General features: G+C 36.0%; 2 protein-coding genes across 6 annotated transcripts in view; one reads left to right on the plus strand and one right to left on the minus strand.

Moving 5' to 3' along the window:
• LOC5579864 overlaps positions 1 to 21,332 on the plus strand; it is a 90,025-nt gene that overhangs the window by 38,906 nt on the left and 29,787 nt on the right. The window lies entirely within an intron of this gene.
• LOC5579865 (carbohydrate sulfotransferase 11) overlaps positions 1 to 21,332 on the minus strand; it is an 88,260-nt gene that overhangs the window by 37,917 nt on the left and 29,011 nt on the right. For all 5 annotated transcript variants that reach the window (XM_021839861.1, XM_021839863.1, XM_021839862.1 and 2 more), the window contains exon 2: positions 10,497 to 11,249. In XM_021839861.1, the coding sequence (XP_021695553.1) occupies positions 10,497 to 10,631 (135 nt within the window). In that variant the 5' untranslated portion in view covers positions 10,632 to 11,249. The remainder of the gene's footprint in view (positions 1 to 10,496; positions 11,250 to 21,332) is intronic.

The following is a 21,332-nucleotide window of genomic DNA, read 5'->3' on the forward strand; positions in this document are numbered from 1 at the left end:
GCTTTCGGCAGCGTCGTTAATGGCTGCTTTGACTGTCCTCCAGCAGTCCTCAAGAGGGGCCCTATCGAGCTCGCCCTCATCCGGCAACGCTGCCTCAAGATGCTGCGCGTACGCATTGGCGACATCCGGTTGTTTTAGCCGCTCGAGATTGTACCGGGGCGGGCGTCGGTACCGTACATTGTTGATGACGGATAGTTTTGGGCGCAGTTTCACCATCACCAGGTAGTGGTCGGAGTCAATGTTGGCGCCACGATAGGTTCTGACGTCGGTTATGTCGGAGAAGTGCCGTCCATCGATCAAAACGTGGTCGATTTGCGATTCTGTCTGCTGAGGTGATCTCCAGGTGTACCGATACGGGAGGCTGTGCTGGAAATAGCTGCTACGAATGGCCATGTTCTTGGAGGCGGCAAAATCTATCAGTCGTAGGCCGTTCTCGTTCGTCAGCCGGTGGGCGCTGAACTTTCCAATCGTCGGTCTGAACTCCTCCTCCTGGCCAACCTGAGCGTTCAAATCTCCTATGATGATCTTGACGTCGTGGCTTGGGCAGCGATCGTACTCGCGTTCGAGCTGCGCGTAAAATGCGTCCTTGTCATCATCAGTGCTTCCGGAGTGTGGGCTATGCACGTTAATTATGCTGAAGTTAAAGAATCGGCCTTTGATTCTTAACTTGCACATTCGTTCATTGATCGGCCACCACCCGATCACGCGCCTTTGCATATCACCCATCACTATAAAAGCTGTTCCCAGCTCGCGTGTGTTGCCGCAGCTCTGGTAGATGGTATGATTACCTCTAAACGTTCGCACCAGTGCTCCTGTCCAGCACACCTTCTGCAGCGCTACGATGTCGAAACCGCGGGTCTTCAGTACATCGGAGAGTATGCGAGTACTTCCAATGAAGTTAAGAGATTTGCAGTTCCACGTACCGAGTTTCCAATCGCTAGTCCATTTTCGTCGCTGTGGTCTTTGCCGATTGTTCCGGTCCGTATTCTCTCGTTGAAATGCTTTACAATGTATTTAAAAATGATGATGTGGTGATATTGTTTCAATAAAGTGGCATTTTGCATGATAATTTTGCAAATTACTAACAGATGTCGATGAAAATCTTGCACACCTCTGAAAAAATTGATATGGTTATAAATGAGTAAAATTTTTAGAAAAAATGATTTTTGTTTATGCTGATATATTCTGTGCCACAACTCTCATGACATAGTGTAAAAAATATTTTGAAAAATTCATTAACAAGCATTTGAGAGCAAATACAAAAATAAAAAAAAGTCGATTTTTAAAGACCTCGTTTTTTGATTTTTTCTTTCTACACGTTAATGGTAATATCGAACGATTGTAATGAATAAAAAATTGTTTTTTGATTGGAAAAGTTTCTTTGCATATTTATGAAGTAATGTAAGCAAAAAATGTTATTCTATACAATTGCCGCTGTATATGACAGAGCTTCAAAAGTTGATTAAACAAAAGTGACTTTCTAAAACCGACCTTGTTCCAATAATTGAGCTTTTTTAGAGCAATAATTTATTTTTTTGAATTTCTTTTTACGTGCTGTGTGAAGTAAACATATTTTCCGATAGAATAAGCTTTTCATCCTATTTTGTTTGATACACATTTTGTTCAATACAAATCATCGAATCTTCAGAAGACACTTCAAAAATGTAATTTTGTGCAAGATTTTATTTTCCATGCTTTATGAACCTTGTTGTATTTATATTAAGACTGCATACTATTCAATATTTTTTTAGCTGCTTCAATATTTGATGACATGATGAAGATTTGCGTGAAAAAAGCTTTTAAAAAGATGAACTATGCTCTGAGATATACCGTTTTGAATGTTTGCGACTACTTTCCGATACACTCCTTACTGGTCTTATATGCACCCTTCTTTATTTGCTTGGCGGAGTTTTACCGTCTTCAGCATTTTTGGCAACATGTGCATAGCCGAGAATGCACAAATACCTCCTTCTTTGGATCGCTTATCGTTCTTTCAATTAATCATCCTGCCACTGAAAACTATTTAAGCGCCTATTTGAACTATTTCACTTTTCGGGGAAACGGGTCATTCGGGGACATGGCGTTCGGGAACCGACATTCGGGGAACTGGCGTTCGGGGAACCGACATTCGGGGAAAAGTAGCACAATCGATTTTTTCTTACCAAAGCGAGCACTTTACCATAACGAACTTATAACATTTCGCATTTTCAAAAAATAACACATTTCCAATACCATTTTTTTCGCATAACGAAGCGGCATGATAATCGTGTCAGATTTTACCGCAAATATTATAATTCAAGGTTTTTCAAACCCGAATTATCCTTGATAACTAGACAGATGCTGCATGTAAAGCAAAAAAAAAACAAAATATTTCGAGCATCCCTTACGAGCAGGGATTGAATCCTCAGAAAATTGAGAGATTCTCTCACGTATCCCTCTCTGTAACTATCATAACATGCTGCACGCTGCTTCCATTTATCAGACTTGTTACACCTTGCGATACAATGACGATCGTGGACCGCAACAGATGGGATGTTTTCCTTTGCTTGCTTTGATCGTGCTTCATACTCAAATGAGAGCGAATGCCTGCTTACGAGGCATATCTGTATAGATCGCGGATTTCGCATGCCAAAACATTTAGTGCTCTTGATATGTATGCTATATATATGGAATCTTCGACAAAGTTTTTTGGAGTACGGTGTACTACATTTTGAACCTTTTGGATTTGATCTAGTTAACTTAACTCTTCTGTGATGTTGTTCAATGAGACTTTTTGACATTTTTCGACACACATTTGCTTGTAGAATTGCAAACAACCTGCTTGAACTCAACATTTAAATTACTGAAAAGAACTAAGAAATATCCTTTTCTCTTAACTGTTTGCCTAATAATCAAATTTAAAATCAATAGCATGTCAGTTTTTTGACATTTATTTGATTGCAACATTCCAGAGAACATTTTTGAGTAATAATAGAAATTTGAGATTACATTCAAAATTTATTTTACAGTCAACTCTTCCGTATCTCGATATCGAGCAAAACCCTAACTGCCTGTGAATCCAAATTTGAAGAGATGGCATTTAGTTTTTTTTTGTATAATTTTTATTGTACAAAACCATCGAACATGTTTAAGTAGACATAGTTAATATTGTAAACACCCAGAATTTGTTTAACTTTAAAATTATTCAAAACCTAGTTTTTTTTCTAGAGGCTTTATAAAACAAATGAGGTCGTGTATATTTTTTAGCGTTACTCCCAACAAATATAAGCAGTATGCTGAATTGATTTTTATGTAAAGTTAAAGAAAAAAGTATATAAAAAGTTTTTGAAAAACGTCTTCTTACTTTTCACTTGCCCACAAGTGGGACAAGTGGAAAGTTTATCGTTTTGAACAATAAATTCAAAAACTAACAGTTATATTCACGATTTCTATTACCTTTAAGATTTGTTAAGGAGTCCCAATGAACAATTAGATAAGTGACATGTAAACAAATATACAGGAATCGACTGTGATGGAGGTTATGTTTTTGGGTTTTCGGCTTTCAGGTGTAGAACGGAAATCCGTTTATGATCCCTAGAGACTGAAAGCCGAAAACCCAAAAACATGTAAACAAAGGAAATTGTATTCTTGTTACTTGAATTTTCTTCTGTTCAGTTATGTTTGTTGAAATATTTCGACAGCATTATAACTGCAATATTTCCAATGTTAGTTCTTACATCATAGGACAGCAATACCATTTCTGCTCTGTATAATCCTTCAATTAAGTATTTAGAAGAGTATGTAATCCTTCAATTAAGTATTTAGAAAGTATTTTATGTGGATAGACCTATACCCCATTTTTTTATGTTTTGAACTAGCTTTTCATATAGATTCCACGAGATTTCCGTGCGTTCTTTTATATTGGAACTTTTCAATCAAAGTCTTGCTTTTAATCGGCTGTCCGAAGTTAACATATTAATATCGTAATATTTGGCAACCTTTTGTTAGGGAAGTTCCATGATTTGGCCATGATAATAGCTTTTAACGTTTTGAGTATAGTGTTTCTTGAACTATCAGCACGTTCTGTTGTTCTATGAGAATTGCGAACCTTTTATACTTATAGAGTGATTCCAAGCAACAGCACCAAAATTTGGTAAATTTTTTAATTCATTTTTTTCTATTGAGCTGAAACTTTGCACAGTTTTCCAGTTCCATCTAAATCGTCATTTTCCGATATCAAAACTTCAAGTTGAGTCACGACTAACTTTTCAAAAGGGTGTGTGTGAAAATGGTTGAAAAATATTCAAAAAGCTGCACAGCAAAAACGGTTCGTTCGGTTGTTAGACAACTAAAGAAACAAAGTTAGACAACTAAATAAAGATTCCAAAAAAATACACACAGTAAAAAAAAAAATTTTTTTTGCATTAAAAAACATAATTTTTGACACAAAAACTCAAATATTTCAAAACCCTATCGGAATACCAACGTAATTTTTTGAGGGAAAACGGTCCATTATATTAGCTATCTACCATAAAAATTTGGTGATGGTAAACCAATAAACAAAAAAGTTATGACATTTCAAACATGTCACAATTTTCACATTTAGTAGAAAAAAAAAAAAAATTTTTCGGTGTAAATTATTACGGGAACCGCAGTTTGTTGCTGATTTTATTGTTAAGGGCCTTGCGTGAATTAAACAAGTCGTTTTCATGTATTCATTAGTATTATGTATATTATATGTATAAATATTATGTATATGTATAAATATTATATGTATATGTATATATGTATAAAATAAAATGAATTAACAGATTACACGAAAATATTTTTTTTTACCGGGATATTTTTTTTAGAGTATGATCGATGAGTTTCTAAATGTTATATATAAACCTTAAAAGTTTTGGATTTGGGTATGCGTTATATGATCTCATTCATATGAAAACATTGTATTAATACTTATTTATTTATTTATTGTTATTCAATTTTTTTACAATATCGAACACTTTTGCATCATTATCAGTACAGTTCGAGTATAGTTTTGCTTTAATTTTATTTTCTGACAATGGAATGAAACAGTGAAATTTTTGGGATCCTTGGATCGTTTTCGCGTTATTATATTGCTCGCTGAGCTCTGATGCCGTTAATTCGTACTCTTCAGTAGTAGTAAAACAAATTGATAATTTTGTTAAATCTTCTTCTTTTCTGCGATTCGCCCAATCAAATAGTTCTTTTGCAGTTTTAATTGGATGCTCACGTTCTTTGGCTAAACTTGCTCTTGTGGCCATGCGCTTTATGGTTCCTCCAATAGCATCACAAGGACCTTTGCCATGTGACGTAGCAAAGAAATGCCATTCTGCATCAATTCCGTACTTTGATTTAAATTGACATAGGCTCGAAAAATTCTTACGGTTTTTGTACTGCGATGCTGCTCCATCAGACATGAAATATATCTTTCTGATTTCTTTATCCTTATCAACGCGTAAAAAGTTAATCATTTTGGCAATGAACAAATTTACAGATACTGAGTCGTGTCTTAAATCTTCGGAAATTACAATAAAACTAAAATGTTCAATTTGCGTACTTCCATTGAAATAAATAACGAATGGATGAATTGTAGCTAGTTGTACGTTCCAGTGATGGGACTGCACTTCATCTTGCAATACAAAGCTATAGTTTTCAGAAAAATCACAAATTACTAAAAATTCACCATCTTGTAATGTATTTTTCGTATTTTTAAAAAAGCGGGATTGCTCTGTTTTAATGAAGTCGTGAGGACTTAAACTTTCTAATTTCAAGCAAAAAAATGACACTAACTCATCTACAGGTTTTACAATAGTTTCTAGGTCACACCTATCCGTGGTCACCCATTGCTCAAATGATAACTGATCAATATAATTTTCTTCAAACTCAGCGAATAAAGTATTTTCCAATGATGAAGAATCTGGACAATCCGAACAATATCGTAGATAGCAATTTGATGTTGTATTTTCACACAAAAGACTACCAGTTAACATTTTAATATCCTTTGATAAATTGATTCTTTTCAAACTATGTAAGATTAGGTTAATATTTTCGTGTGTTGTGCGCACACAAACATTATGTGTTCCTGAATTGGATAGAAGCTTGCATTGCCTTGGACGAAGGCTTGCAAATGAGGAAAAACCTACCTTAATATTTTCGTTAATTTCCTTGAAGCGCGTATACGCTTTTTTCAAAGTAGTCATCATTAATCGTTTTTGGATTGCTTGACGCTTTCCATCTGGCGTCTTGAATAGACCACGAGCTTGGCAGCATCGACAAAATCAATAATTTTTCTTTCCTTGTCGTGGCTAGATTCGAGAACCTTTCCTTCATATTCATAATTACCTCATCGTAGTCTGTATTTTCCACATCCTCAGCTCCTAATTTGAAGAGGTTTCTTCGTACAGCTTCGTTGATTTCACGGTATTTTTTCTCGGGATAATTGACGTAACCCATCTTCATCCATTTAATCGGAGTCACTTTTATTCCAGCTATCCCTTCGTTAAAGCGTTCGATGTTGACCTTCTGGATGAACTCATCTTCTGATTGATTTGTTGAAACAGATGTCGCTGATGGTACCGTGGCAAGACTATCTGCACTTGGTACTTCTGGTAACTCCTCAGTTGTTGTCGGTGCATCTAGTAATTCCTCAGTTGTTGTTGTTTTCGAACTTCCTGCAACCTGATCCACCGATGATGTACAGATTGCCCGTTTGTCAACGTTTAAACGGCAGGACGTACAAATGCGTAAATTTGTATTCAATGTAGACATTGGAGCATAACCAGCCGCTTTCAGTTTATCTATGGTGCTTTCGGTGAGATTTCGTAGCTCTTTCGAACACTTTTTTTCTGCAAACGGCCTGCAACAGTTGAGAAAGCGACTACTCATGTTGCTCGTTAGATTTTAATAAACAAAATCACTTTTAAGTTTTTACTGACTAGTTTGGTGTTGTTTGCTTGACTGAAGAAAAATTTTACAATTAAATCTTTTATAACCATAGTGGTAGTATATTTTTAGCTTTTTCGTGAGCATGTTCATGGTATGTACCTATCATGTTTTTGATGTTGTTGAAGGTACTCGCTTTCTCCAAAATATGATTAACAAAGTCTATTCTCTACCAAGGCGGGTCTATACCCAGGTGTAATCAGATTTTAACTTTGTGGAGAAAACCAGCGCCGAGAAAACCGACCTGCTTTACGTATACTAGATCACCTGGGTATAGACCCGCCTTGTTCTCTACGAGGTAAACTTTTTGCAGGTAAACTAGTCGTATACCTGTATAGAAAACTTTTTTTGTAGCTTTTGTCTTCAATATTAGATTTCTTATAGGTTTCTTTTATCAAAAGGTTTCAACACTATTGAGAGAATTTTTCTTCAGTTACGTACAATAAAAAATATGACACTATCAAGACTTTAGATCACAACACTGGATCGCGTCTAACTTTCTAATAGATGCTATAATAGTTATGAATAATTAAATAAAATATCATGAAAACAACTTGTTAACCTCATATGGTACCCTTAACAAAAAATTCCGTTTTCCCTCAAAAAATTACGTTGGTATACCGATAGGGTTTTGAGATATTTGAGTTTTTGTGACAAAAATGATGTTATGTAATGCAATTTTTTTTTTTTTTACTGTGTGTATTTTTTTTGGAATCTTTATTTAGTTGTCTAACTTTGTTTCTTTAGTTGTCTAACAATCGAACGAACCGTTTTTGCTGTGCAGCTTTTTGAATATTTCTGAACCATTTTCACATACACCCTTTTGAAAAGTTAGTCGTGACTCAACTTGAAGATTTGATATCGGAAAATGACGATTTAGATGGAACTGAAAAACTGTGCAAAGTTTCAGATATTTTTGAAATGGTCGATCAGAATCGACTTGCATGCCTCCGTGGAATCCCTCTATAGCTACCTAAACTTTTCACTTATCCCACGTGATTCGAAAATTGACGATGTTTCAATTTAGTTATTTTTAATTATTTCCCAAACCTTTTTTATTGCAGTTTAAAACTGTTAGAGGGGACAACTTAAAAGTGGTACATAAAATTATTTTCCACAGCTTTTTTCCGCTGAAAATATTAAAATAAGATTGCACGTCGCCAACTTGTTGCGGAGTGATAGTTGACAGGTTAACAATCTTTCGCTTAATTATGCAATAATGGCTGAAAAATCTCAGATATCTGTTACCTATCGTAATGGTAAGGTTTACGCATGAGTTTCAAAAGTTAATTCACATATTCAGTAAAATATAACAATAATTTTCACTTACCCCATTTACCCACTTGCCCTACGGTACCTTATGGGCGAACAGGTTCATAATTATGGGTTTTCTTTGCCAAAGTTATTTTAATTGAAAGAAATTCGGATTGTAATCAAATATTTCTTCTTCTACTGAACATGTTCACTGGGTTTTCAAAACTGAATGCATGTCGAAAAAATCTATATGGTATTGAGTTAGAGCTTGATTAATAGGCAAACAGGTTTGAAATATTGGGTTTTAGATCAAGCGGTTTTTGAGTTTAATCTAAAAATTTGTTTCTTCTGCCAAACATGTTCAATGGAGATTTAAAACTATCAATAAATACCATATTCCATCGTTTGGAATGGTGTTGCACTGTTGAATTCGTGCCAAAAAGTTTTCCAGATAAAACTAGGAAGTGCTTTCAACTTAATAACTTTATAACTCAGTGAGATATACTATCCATTTCGAGAACTTTTAAGTGTACGTTGATTTTGTACAGTATTTGGTATCATTGCTGTAAGAATTATGAAAGTCGATCGCCTAAGCGGATATATGAATTATCAAATTGGATTTTTATTGAATAAACGCTTCAAATTCAATTTTATAGGTAAAAACAGCAGGTTTCTTAGTTGTTTCTGTTGATGAAATTTCAAAAATGTCTATTTCATTTTTCACAAGTTAACTAGATTTCTACTAGGAAATTTAATGCTGATAAAAAATATATATCGCGGCAAACGGGTTCTAAAACAAGATGTTTCTGTAGTTTTCAAAGTAAAATAAGTTAAATTAAAACAAATAAGTTTTTACCTAACTTTTTAGTTTTTTTTTAACTTTTTAGTAAAATAATTTTTTAGTCTAACCATCAAAAATAAACTATTTCTGCCCAAATATATTCATTGAACTTTAACAAAACAATTCATGCCACAAAAACTACATGTCATTGCTTTGAACATTGCACAATGGGCCAGGGACGCAATCTGGCGGGACAAAATTAATAACTCGGTAACGAAGCGTTTCCGGTATTTGGTGTCTTCGGGAAAGTTTTTTGTAACAACGAGGACCATCTACTGACATAAACGAATAGTTCGTAAATCGTCCGCATAGGTGGCGCCACAATCTAACTTTTTACTTTGACGTTCTAGAGACTTGGCATGTTCGGCAAAGTTGCTCATTTTGATAAAATAAACAACTCTCTCGAAGACGTCAAAATTCCACAGCCTACTGTTTTCGAGTTATTGACGAGATTAGAGAAAATTAGTGAAAAAACGATTTTTTTCACCGAATTTGACATTTTTTTTAAGAACCATGTCATATAATATTTTTTGCTGATTAATATACAACGAACGCAAGCTCTGGTGGAAAAAAAATAATAATACGACGCATAAAACCTTAGAAATTATGAAAAAACTTGAAAAAATAGAGCAATTTTTAAACCTTAATATCTCCAAAAGCGCAAAAAATTGCAAGCTCAAATTTTCAGGCAACATAGAGTACTTGATGAAACGGATGTCAAAATTCCAGAGAGGTATATTTTGGTGTTTTTGAGATTTTTTAATTTTTTTTACGGTTTCCTTTTCATTACGCGATTAATATTGTCATGGCAAATATTTAAGTGTATGTTGAAATTATCGGAAAAATATATTTTATTATTTCATGAAATTATTATATCTGCTCACAGTACAAGCTGGCTTTGGATTTCATCTTGAATTCGTTGTCACAGTTTTCCGGAAGCTCAACATATAAGCAAATCCGGTGATTGAACACATATTTAAAATTAAACAACATAACAGTACTCAAAATCGAAGGAATCTTCAAATTGATACCTTTGATCAATAACTGAGAGCTTTCTTTGCCAAAGTTGCCATTTTCGCAATTGTACAATACGATGATACTCTATGCCCAGGGAAGTCAAGGAAATTTCTATTACGAAAAGATCCTGCACCGATTGGGAATCGAACCCAGACCTTCAGCATGGCTTTGCTGTGTAGCCGCGGACTCTACCCGCTCGGCTAAGGAAGGTCCCTATCCATATAACGATGATGAAAAATTAAGAACTGCCATGACATCCTCTAACACTGAAAAATTCCCGACGACTCAATTTTTGTTCGATAGAGTCATAATTTGTAATTTTCTTAGTTGAAGTATATTTTTAAAATGAAATTTCGATTTCAATTTTCGAGGTTTTGTCCGGCTCTTCGCCACTGTGTATCGGTAAAGACTGCAAAAAAAGAATATTTTTGATACTCACATTGTACGCCCTGAACCGATACAGATGATCCGAGGTGACGAGATAAAGCACCGTAAACGGGATGACCGAAAGGGTGGCGAAAAATAAAAACAAGCGCCTAACGATGCGACATTTGGTCCTGTTGAGTCCTTTCATCTAGAACGGCAATAGTGGTAGATTTGTCACCAACGACGAGGACGACGATGATGGTGATGATGATGATGGTCCGGTGCGGTCGTTTGTTTGATCCATCAATAACCTCGGTTATGGCTCGAAGCTACTAGGATGTTCCTTCCGGGTATTGCAGATGTAACGAGCTTTTCGCTATAAGAAGATGTCGTTTCTTACGAGTCGTTCTTCAGAAGACACTATCGCCCGCCCGGTCACACTTGGGCTGTAATTGGCTTCAATTGGCGTGTAGCACTGAATTAAATATGTATCACAAAACACACTGACACACTGCGCGTGAACTTGGCCCGGTATTCACTGCTGGCTGGCGGCTTTTGCCCCTTCTTCAGCAAGAATTTGAACCGTTGATGGACGTCCGGATGGGATGGAGGAAGAAACGTGGGTACCGCTGGCTTGGTGATATTTTGCATCTATAAAACAACAAACCGGCTGACTTGTGGAGCGATTCGACAGCAACGTTGCCGGATGCAGTTCTAGCTCAACCGCAGCGATGAGTTCGACACAATCATTCCGCGTCGTAGAGCTAAGCTTGGACTGCGATGTGAGTGCACGCGAACAATTGCCGCAACACGTACGATGATTCCACTGAAAGTAGAGAGATAGAGGCGGAGACGGAGATTGATATGCTGTTGTCTAGTTTAGTGTTGCGTTTTGTTTTGTTCACATCAATTGAGATTGGTAGTTTAAAACACATTAAACTAAATCTGACCCGCGTCCGCGTGATTCATTATGCGTTGTCATATTGGAGATGGGCTGGGCCGGGGAGGACGTTTCAGCAGCAATAAAACACGAGTGCGGCAAGTCACGTTTTGTCATTGCCTTGATGCGGAATTGTTTTCGGACATCGTATGCAGATTTTGCTACTTGAGAGTGGAATTTCTAAGGCGGTAGACAACAGATATCATATATCATAGGACAGTAATACCTCGATGTAACGTAACGCGAGTTTCTTTTCTGTTATGATATAACGAAGCAGATTTCTTTAAAATTTTGTTCAACATGTATTCTATGATTACAGAGTAGAACTAAAAACTCTAAAAGAATTACTACGCTAAATTTTACATAATTCTTTCAGACGCTTTCATACGGATTCATTCAAGATTTCATCCATGGTTACTCCTAGGGATTTATTTAAAAAATTCTACTAGGATTATTCGAAAAGAATCTATAAGGAAATCTTCCATAAATTCTGCAATGCTTTCGACCTAAGATTTTTCGTTAAGTTCCTCCATATATTGCTCTAAAATTTTCTGTAGGATTTCCTACAGAGAATACTGGTCTCTTTTTTCAGGAAAGAGGTCGCTAAAGTTTTTTTTATTCAAGATTACGTTCCAGTGGGACGATAAAGAAGAATTCGACATTGTTCCTCCATGAGGGCTTAACTGACATGAGCCGTTTCCCTACATCGATCCTCTCATTTGCTAATAACTTCGCCAAATATAATAAACCTGTAAACCTTGTTCATGAAACAGAATATAGTGGTTCTTTATCTTACAGTACGAAAACATCTTACTAAAAGTGAATCAGTTTTTTGAAATAATGCAAAGAGAGCAACGATCAATGAATGCAGATATGCCCGAGAAATCAATGCTTTGTTTTTCATGCAATATAGACGAAAAAAATTTCATTCTAACATTCAGATAATAGGGTAAATTGTGGCTTCGGCACCCTGAGGGTATTTTCGGCAGCACTAACTTATCGTCCTTGTTTGAATTTATCTACGGAACAAGAGTTAACTTCAATGTAGAGTGCTTCGAGAAGCCCAAGCAGGACAGTTCGGTTTTGCGTCGTCCGATTGATTTAGCTGACGGATTCGCGCGTTTTCGTTGCCGGAGAATTTTTTTCCCCCTGTTTTGGAGCGTCTTGCTGGGTAGTGCTTTGTGAAGCCCAAGCAGGACAGTTCGGTTTTGCGTCGTCCGATTGATTTAGCTGACGGATTCGCGCGTTTTCGTTGCCGGAGAATTTTTTCCCCCTGTTTTGGAGCGTCTTGCTGGGTAGTGCTTCGAGAAGCCCAAGCAGGACGGTTCGGTTTTGCGTCGTCCGATAGAGTTTGTTGACGGTTTCGCGCGTGTTTTCGTCGCCGGAGATTTTTTTTTTTTTTTTTTCCCTTTGTTTTGGAGCGTCTTGCTGGGTACGTATTTGGGAGGGCCCAAGCAAGACGGTTTGTTTTCGGGACGCCAAGAAGTTTTGCTGTCAGTGTCAGTTTTGTGTTCAGTCGAGAATGGATGGCCAACTGGTGAGTTCGTTTCATGCTTATGATAACACATATTTTCTTGAAAGCGTAACTTTTATGTAATGTTAGAACAAACTTTGTATGGTTTGTCACTATAGGTGTCGGCATTATGCTTTTTTCTTATACAATTTGAATATACATATATTTTTCTCTTTTTGACATTATTAAAAATTATCCTTTGAATTGTTCGACATTGTGAATGTTGACGTATTTTCTAGAACTTCTACCATATCGAGACAAGATGCACAGTGGTACTCATATGTAATTTTCAAACAAACTATGTATGGTTCGTCACTACAAGTGTCGGCATTATTCCTGTTTCATATAAGTTAAAGTATGTACATGTAATTTTCAGTTTTCGTCATTAATAAAAACGTCTTTTGAATTGTTCGACATTATAGATGTTGACGTGATTTTTCCAAAAACTTCTCGAGACAAAAATACAAAACTAGCTTTAAATACAAGTCGTATATTTCCCCCTTGTCCATGGATCGCATCACCGACCAGAGGTGACTCCCAGATCTTTTCCTTCCTCACTAATAAACACCCTTCCCGTGGTGATTGTGGAGATGCAGAGGTATTCTCGGTCTCTGGAAGCAACAATCATTACACCCTAACATTCCTTCCCCATCCCGACTGACTGTAAGGACTTGGCCGGCGCCGTTATTGATCAGTGGTATTAGATCTGCTAAAATTGCACTTCGAGAGTAAGCGGAAACTCCCATCCCTTATTCATTTGGATCGTAGTGCAATTCTTACCAGTTCCGATCAGTCACGGAGTGGCAGCCATTGACATGTACAGTCAGTTTATGCTATGCTATGCTATGCTATGCAAAACACCCCTTTCTTTTTACCTTTATTTTTGTAATAAAAAAAAACTTTGAATGGTTGGACACTACAAGTGTAGACTTCCGAAAGGTTCACTTTATTCAACAAACTTTGGATGGTTCGTCACTGTAAGTGTCGGCATAAGAATAGGAGTGTTAGGAATGTTTCATTTAGGTATTTGTTCAACAAACTTTGAATGGTTCGTCACCCCAAGTGTCGGCATAATCATGTTTATATCTCACAAATAATTATTTATCATGGTCTAATTGCTTATCAAAGTGAATCCTGTGACCCAACGATCCTCCCCATTAACAAACATCCCTCCCAGTAACCTTTGTGGAGATGCAGAGGCAAACACGGTCTCCAAATAGCAAAGGTTACACACTAACATTCCTTCCCTCAATCCCACCTGACTGCAAGGACGTGGCCGGCGCCGTTATTGACCCTGTATAAATAGAGGCACTGAATTATGCACACTGAAGAAGATTATGGCCAATCCCAGTCAAACTTCTAGTTGATTCTTTGTGCATTTTCACTGACTTCGGTCAATCACGGAATAGCAACCATTGATATGTGTAGTCAGTCTAAGCTAAGCTAAGCTAAGGAACAAGAGTTAACTTCAATGTACTCAACACATTCCTTGAACTATAATCTGCCATGTGAATCTCATCTTTCACAAAAATATTATATAACATGGGTTGAATCATTAAAAGAAAAAAATGCTTACAAATTTGTCGTCATTCGTGAGCTGCCCCATAAAACAACACAAGAACAGCTTAAGAAAAACTCACCACTTTAACGGTCCAATTCTCCGCTTCAATTCCAATTTTATTCACAAAAGCAACGCACCGATCACTTATGCACTATTGAACTTTCGATTTGTATATAAAGAACTCGAAAATACTTAATTTTAATGCTTCAAATCACAAATTAAAATTAATGCACTTTGATTTCCTCGGCAATCACTTTTTATTACTGGACAAGGTTGCCAGGAAACCATATTCAATTGCGGTGTATTTATTATTCACAATTTAAACTCATTGAAAAAGTCGAACACAACTAATCAATTTATTAAAATTAGGCAACAAAGCATGCATTGGTAATAATTGAGCCTATCAATACTTTCCTTATTTGCGTATTGTAGTGCATAAACATCAATATACTGAGAAACATATAAAATATACGTCTTTTAAAAGATTAACTACTTTGGCAACACTCCTGTTGTTCTACAGGCAATTCGCAACTACGAAGCAAAAAGAGGTTCCACAAAGCACTCGCACCAACGGAAAACCTCGTAAGGAACTGTCATCGTGTGCGTGAAAAAAAAGCAAAAAACATCTCTCCTTGTTTTTCTCACAGAAAATAGAAGAAAACATCAGCAGCTTCGTAGTCGCGAATCAGAGGATGATGTTTATGTGTCAAGTCTTAAGTAAATTGATTTGCAAAGGGTCTATTCTGATTTTCTCATACACTGAGAATAAAATGAACGTAAATAAATTTTACAGGCAAAGTTTGGATTTTGATCCGATCGAACAATATTCGGAGAGTGCTAATCATAAATCAACTAAAAATCGTGAATAATCGCAACTGGATTTTTTTTAATGTTACCATTCACTCTCTCGATAATACCATGGTGATAGAGCATTCAAAAGCAGCATCCTTTATAGACCACAGCCATTCAGCGAATAGTTCAATTCACGGGGAAATTATTTACCTTTTGCATTTAAAGAAAATTGAAAACAACTGCGCAAGTACCGTCGTTGGGGGTGAGATTTGGCCAAAAATACGTAAGTCCTCATTTATTTTTATACAACTTTCGCAATTTGCATGGTATTTTCGGCTAAATATGAGAATACTTGGCAAAAACTGAACAAATGATTGGAATTTGATTATTTTCCTGTAAATAGGAAACGTATGGAAATTAGCACAAACTCACCCCGAGGGGGTGACATTGGGCCAAACAAACTGCACTCAGGAAAGTGAACTATCGATAAACATAGGAATCCCTTATGAAAATGCGCCACAAGACATCGGATTGTTTTCGAAAATCGAAATAATTTTCGCGGCATCCTGGAATCGAACCAAGAACCTTCCGATCGATAGGCTTGTACGCACTCCCCTTGTCTATCGACGCCTTAATGTGGGTTGATGCTAAAACGATACCTACAGCTTTCGTATTGCAATAATCGTTCCACCATTCTTAAGGCAAAATATATGAATTTCTATAGTCCAGTTTGCTGCGTGTAGAATTGATACGCAATAAGAACAAATCAAGAGAATCGTTTTCTTTTCAAGTTTTCTAGAGCTTTCCAATATGATGAATGATATGATGGACAGGAATGTGAGATTTCAAAATAGTATTCGTACACTTAAAAGCGAAATTATCTTTGAAGCCTCAAAAGTGACAATTTAAAAAGGCCTTTTCAAGCTTTTTTCGATTGATTTATTAAAAATAAACTACTAGTTCCATGAATCTAATATTTTAATGGTACAATCAAGCTTCGTTCGTTGCGCTAAACCTATAGCCCACTTAGTGCAAGACTTTGACTAATCAGGCTGAGTTTCGAGCCGTCAAATAACAAAAAAAAAAACGGACCTATCAACATTGATAAATTGCGTCTTATTTCAGAAAGTGACGTTTGCTCTCTTTTTTGGTGGGCTACAGCCCAACTAACGGGAGCCCAATTGAAACGTAGCCCACTTAAAGATAGTGCAACGAACGAAATTCGACTGTCGTTGTAGATAATTTCAAGGATTACCACGTTTACAATATTGAGAAGAGGATATATTCCGAAAACTGACAGCTACTTGATTACGTCATTCCTATCTATCTCGAACAAATTTGTGAAGAAAACGATCTAGTGGTCCCAATGGTATAAAGTACGATAGAAGTGACGTCACATGTTTACAACCAAATTCGAGTTTACACCTGTAAAGAGCCTGCCTTGCTAATTGTTATGCCGTGAGGAATACTACATTAAAGTTTCCTTTTTAATATTCCCAATGCTTGCTGAGATATTTCAGATTATAATTTGGCCTAATGTCACTCTCGACGACAGTACCTGTAAACTTTGACAGGTACTGGTGCCGTTATTTTCAGTTCTTTCAAAGGAGAGGAAACCAGTGTGTAGCGAGTAATGAGTTACAGTCGTCGGAACTAACTAGAAGACAGTGGGCGGTATGAATAAAAAACATTGAACTTTACTACATGTAGCATCTACTCAAAAACAAAATCCATAAAGTTAACTACACTTTTGGTATGAATAAAAAACCTTTCGAACATGTACCGTTTTGATTCATATTACGGACAGCTTCAAATTCCGGACACTCTCGTTTGTATGGGAAACATTTCACACGAAATCTTTCAATTTTCGCCATCCAAAAGTTCTCATTTTCGAGGCTCGTTTTATTAGGTTTTTTCCATAAATATATTTGCAAATTTATAATGCCCAACTACCTTAGACGTCTCTTAAGTGGTTGAACGATTTCAATTGATGATTTGACTGTACCATTAATGATTATCATGAGCTGTCCGTAATTCGAATCAAAGCGTCCGGAATATGAGGCAAAAGTGAGGGAGCGTCCGGAATAAGAATCATGAAAAGGCCACACGTTTTGATTTATTTAAAATTATTCAAGTTGCGGACGCGTATTCTTTACCCACCATCCGAAAGTTAAGGGCTTCTGACGTTCGATAACGCTAAAAAATCATACAGAATGAATTATTCTGTATGGTCCAAGCTGGGTTATACTTCACTGAGGCCTTAAGTGTCCGTAATATGAATCAAAACGGTAGTATCTACTACTTTCGAACATGAGCAGTGGCTGATGCTGCACGTTGAGAAAATTCTATTCAGAGTGCAGAGTGATCATGCACGTTAAGAAAATTCCATTCAGAGTGACACTTAAAATCAATAAAATCATGCATATATGCCAAATTTGTCACTTATTCACACGACAAAACATGTGAAAATATGAATATTACTACATTCCCGCTATACATCGCGTAATCGAGCATGGACACTAATTCATGTAAGTTATGTAATTTTACACGATTTGAAGTATAAATTTGCGATAAATCTAGCATCCCCTTTATGTGCATGTGAATTTTATGATGATAGTTACAAAGATTTTTCTGAGAATTTTGGAATTTTTGCTAAAAATCTGTGTCCTTTAAAGAGATCTTGATATTACAGAAACATAAAATTATGAAATTATTAGACTTTTTTGGATTCCAGTACTGAGATTTTGATGTAAATAAAATCTAAAAATATCAGAAATACTTTCTTAAAGATATCAAAATAATTTCAAAAGATCAATAATCGAATCAGATTGCGAATTTTTAATATTGCCACAAGAGTTCCAGAAAGCCTTAAATAGTCCCAAAATTATTATGTATAACAAATCTAGAATGTATCGGAATCCCAGAATTTTTATAAAAAAAATTGAAATTCCAAAGGAAATCCGAGAATCTTGGATGTCACATAAAGTTGCAGTATTACTTTATAAATATTTGAATTGCCAATATTTAAAATTTCTACAGTAATCTTACCGGCATCTCAAAACTCTTATTGAAATCTCAGATTTTTCAAGGAAATCTCAAAATTATAACATCCGAATTGTCACGTTTTCGTAACGAATTAACTAAATTAGAATTAAAATTGCCCGATTACAAAAATGTCTGCCATACATCATGGCTGGTTATTCTCTTTCGAAATATCAAAACTGACATTATTGTCTATGCTTTCTACTCACATTATTCCATTCAATTCAACAATCTCAACAAGTGACTGATGCTATATAGAAAAGTCCATTCAGAGTGCAGCGTAAAATTCATGCATATAAAGGGGATGCCAAATTTTTCACTTATTCATACGACAAATCATGTGAAAATATGTATAGTACTACATTCCCGCTATGCATCGCGTAATCGATCATGAACACAAATTCATGTAGGTTATGTAACTTTACACGATTTGAAGTGTAAATTTGCGATAACCATTCCCTTTATGTGCATGTGAATTTTATAATGATTTGACAACAAGGATTTTTCTGAGAATTTTGGAATTTTAGCTAGAAATCTGCATCCTATGAAGGAATCTCTAGATTACAGAAATTATGGAATTATAAAGGTTTGGAACTTTTCAAGATTACAGTACTGAGAATTTGATGAAATAGCGGTAGAATTTTGAGCTTCCTCTGTGAATTAAAAAAAAAAACAGCATGTTGAACTCCGATGATGGATAAGGAATTCTTAGTATTTCTGTGAGATTCTCGTTATTTTGGTAGGTTTCCTGGTAGTATCCCTGGAATTCTTAGAAATAAAAATAAATTCCCACAATAGTGGTTGAATTAAGGATTTTCATTTTTACATTTTTACATTAAGACATTCAAAGCGTTATACTACAATTCAAGATTTCTTCTGAAATCCCCACCGAACTTGAAATCAAAGGGGTCTAATGTTTACAAGAATTCCAAATATACGGACTAGAGTTTGCAGGAATTTCACTGAAATCTCAGAAATCCTTACAGAAATACCATCTTGAAGATACCCGAATAATTTCAAAAGATTAATAGCCAGATCAAATACCGGATTTAAAATATCCCAAAAGAATGGCTTCCAGAATCCCAGGATTGTTATAAAAAATTTAAAATGCCTATCGGAAATCCAGAATTACTATAGGGATTCCAGAATCAGTCATTCTTACATAAAATTAAGAATTACTGCCAAACGATATTCACATGCAAAATGATCAATTGACATTGAAAGCTCTAACTTAAAAACTGTGTGAGTACTCATAAGAACACTGAGAAGCTGAAAATTAGGCTCTGCCCCAGTTAGGACGTAACGCCAGAAAGAATACCATATCTCTCAAATAAATTCAAAATTTCTTACCGGAATCTCAAAATTCTTTTCGAAATATCAAAATTTCTACGGAAATCACAAAATACCTTTCGAAATATCAAAACTGACATCGTCTTCCCATGATATTTACTCAAATTATTCCCTTCATTTCAACAATCTCAAAGCATGAGTAGCAACCTCTGAAGCTAACTACCAGTAGCTTTGTAGTAAATGCTACCTTTATTCATAGCAACGCGTTGTTTGTAGTATGTTCGAAAGGTGTAGAAAGAGAAATGACACAAACATGTTCCACTCGTGTTCCACATATAGCGTTTACTACCGATATTGTAGTAAACTCAAGTTTACTACATTTTATTCATACGGCCCAGTGTGTCCATCTTTTCCTCTTTTGTGATTTCTTCCTTTCGTGACGACAAAAGTCATGCGTGTTGTTTGAATGCGGACGGATGGTGCGGATCAGGAGCGAATAAAAGGGATAATATTCCGGCACTAATTTTAAATCAACATCAAGCGGTGGCAGTAACGCGCAGACAATATTACGCGCAATTCAAACGCAATTCTGAAATTTAAATTATCCAATAATTGCGTTCTGTGGATTTTCGTTGCAGAGCATTATATTATGAACCAATTAACAATGACGTCATGCTGCAAGTTCTTGTTTGTTTGGTTGGTTCTTGGTTAGAATCGTACCTGCTGCAAGTTTATAACCATGGTATGTCAATTTTCACAGCCAAAATGCTGCCACAGTGAGACTTGATAAAAAAATATTCGATGAAATAAATGGAAACGAAATTAGGCAGCGTCCATTTAGGGATTGTACACAAATTATGTCACGCTAAATATCGACTTTTTTGACCCCACCCCCCTTTGCCACGCTTGACTTGACCCCCCCCCCTGGAGCGTGACGTAATTTGTGCATGATCCCTTATGACGTAACGCTAAACTGTTCAATTTTCGACCCCCTACCTCCTCCGAAACGGTCTCTGTATGAAAAAAAAAAAATGTATGAGCCGCAACATTTGAGCTTACTTCCCATCCCCCTACAGCGTTACGTAATGTGTGGATGGCGCCTTAGTCTGCAAAAAATTAAGTGGCGTTGTGCATTCAATTTGATTCTCTGTTACTGTATTCATAACTGCAACGCTGTTTTCAGTGTAGCCTGTATTTTTCCGCATTGGCCCTTTCAACGAGTAGAACATAATGAGTGACGTTTAATTTCAGTCATTGAAAACACATGCGAAAAGTAACCAATACATAAGCTAGTTTTTGCACAGTTTTGGATTGCCGAAGAGAAAATTTTAGCTGCCGACAATAGTAATTGCTTTGCCGATAAAAGAACAAGATCCTCGTGATTTTGGCGAGGAAAAGCAGATGATTTAGAGAACATAATAGTGTTTTGAGTATAATAATCAATGAATAAAGAGTGCTCAAGTGTATTTCAGGTGTCTCCTGCTGATTCTTGTACTTAATTGTTGTGTATAATTGCCTTTTTAAGAGTCCAGCTGCTTAGACTGCCGAGAATACGTAAGTTCCCCTAGCTCCCTGCACACTTAAATTATTTTAAAATAAAACACCGCAATTCCGTCGAAATTCTACGGATTCCGGTGAAATTTTATCGAAAACTGTAAAAATTTACCGTTAATCCGTTAATATATTTCACCGAACTTTTCAGTGATTGAGATTACGATGAAATTCACGGATTCCTGTAAAATAATTTAAGTGTGTGAATATCGATTTGTGA

The sequence above is a fragment of the Aedes aegypti genome, chromosome 2 (genome assembly GCF_002204515.2).
Source record: "Aedes aegypti strain LVP_AGWG chromosome 2, AaegL5.0 Primary Assembly, whole genome shotgun sequence".
In the NCBI taxonomy this organism is placed as follows: domain Eukaryota; kingdom Metazoa; phylum Arthropoda; class Insecta; order Diptera; family Culicidae; genus Aedes; species Aedes aegypti.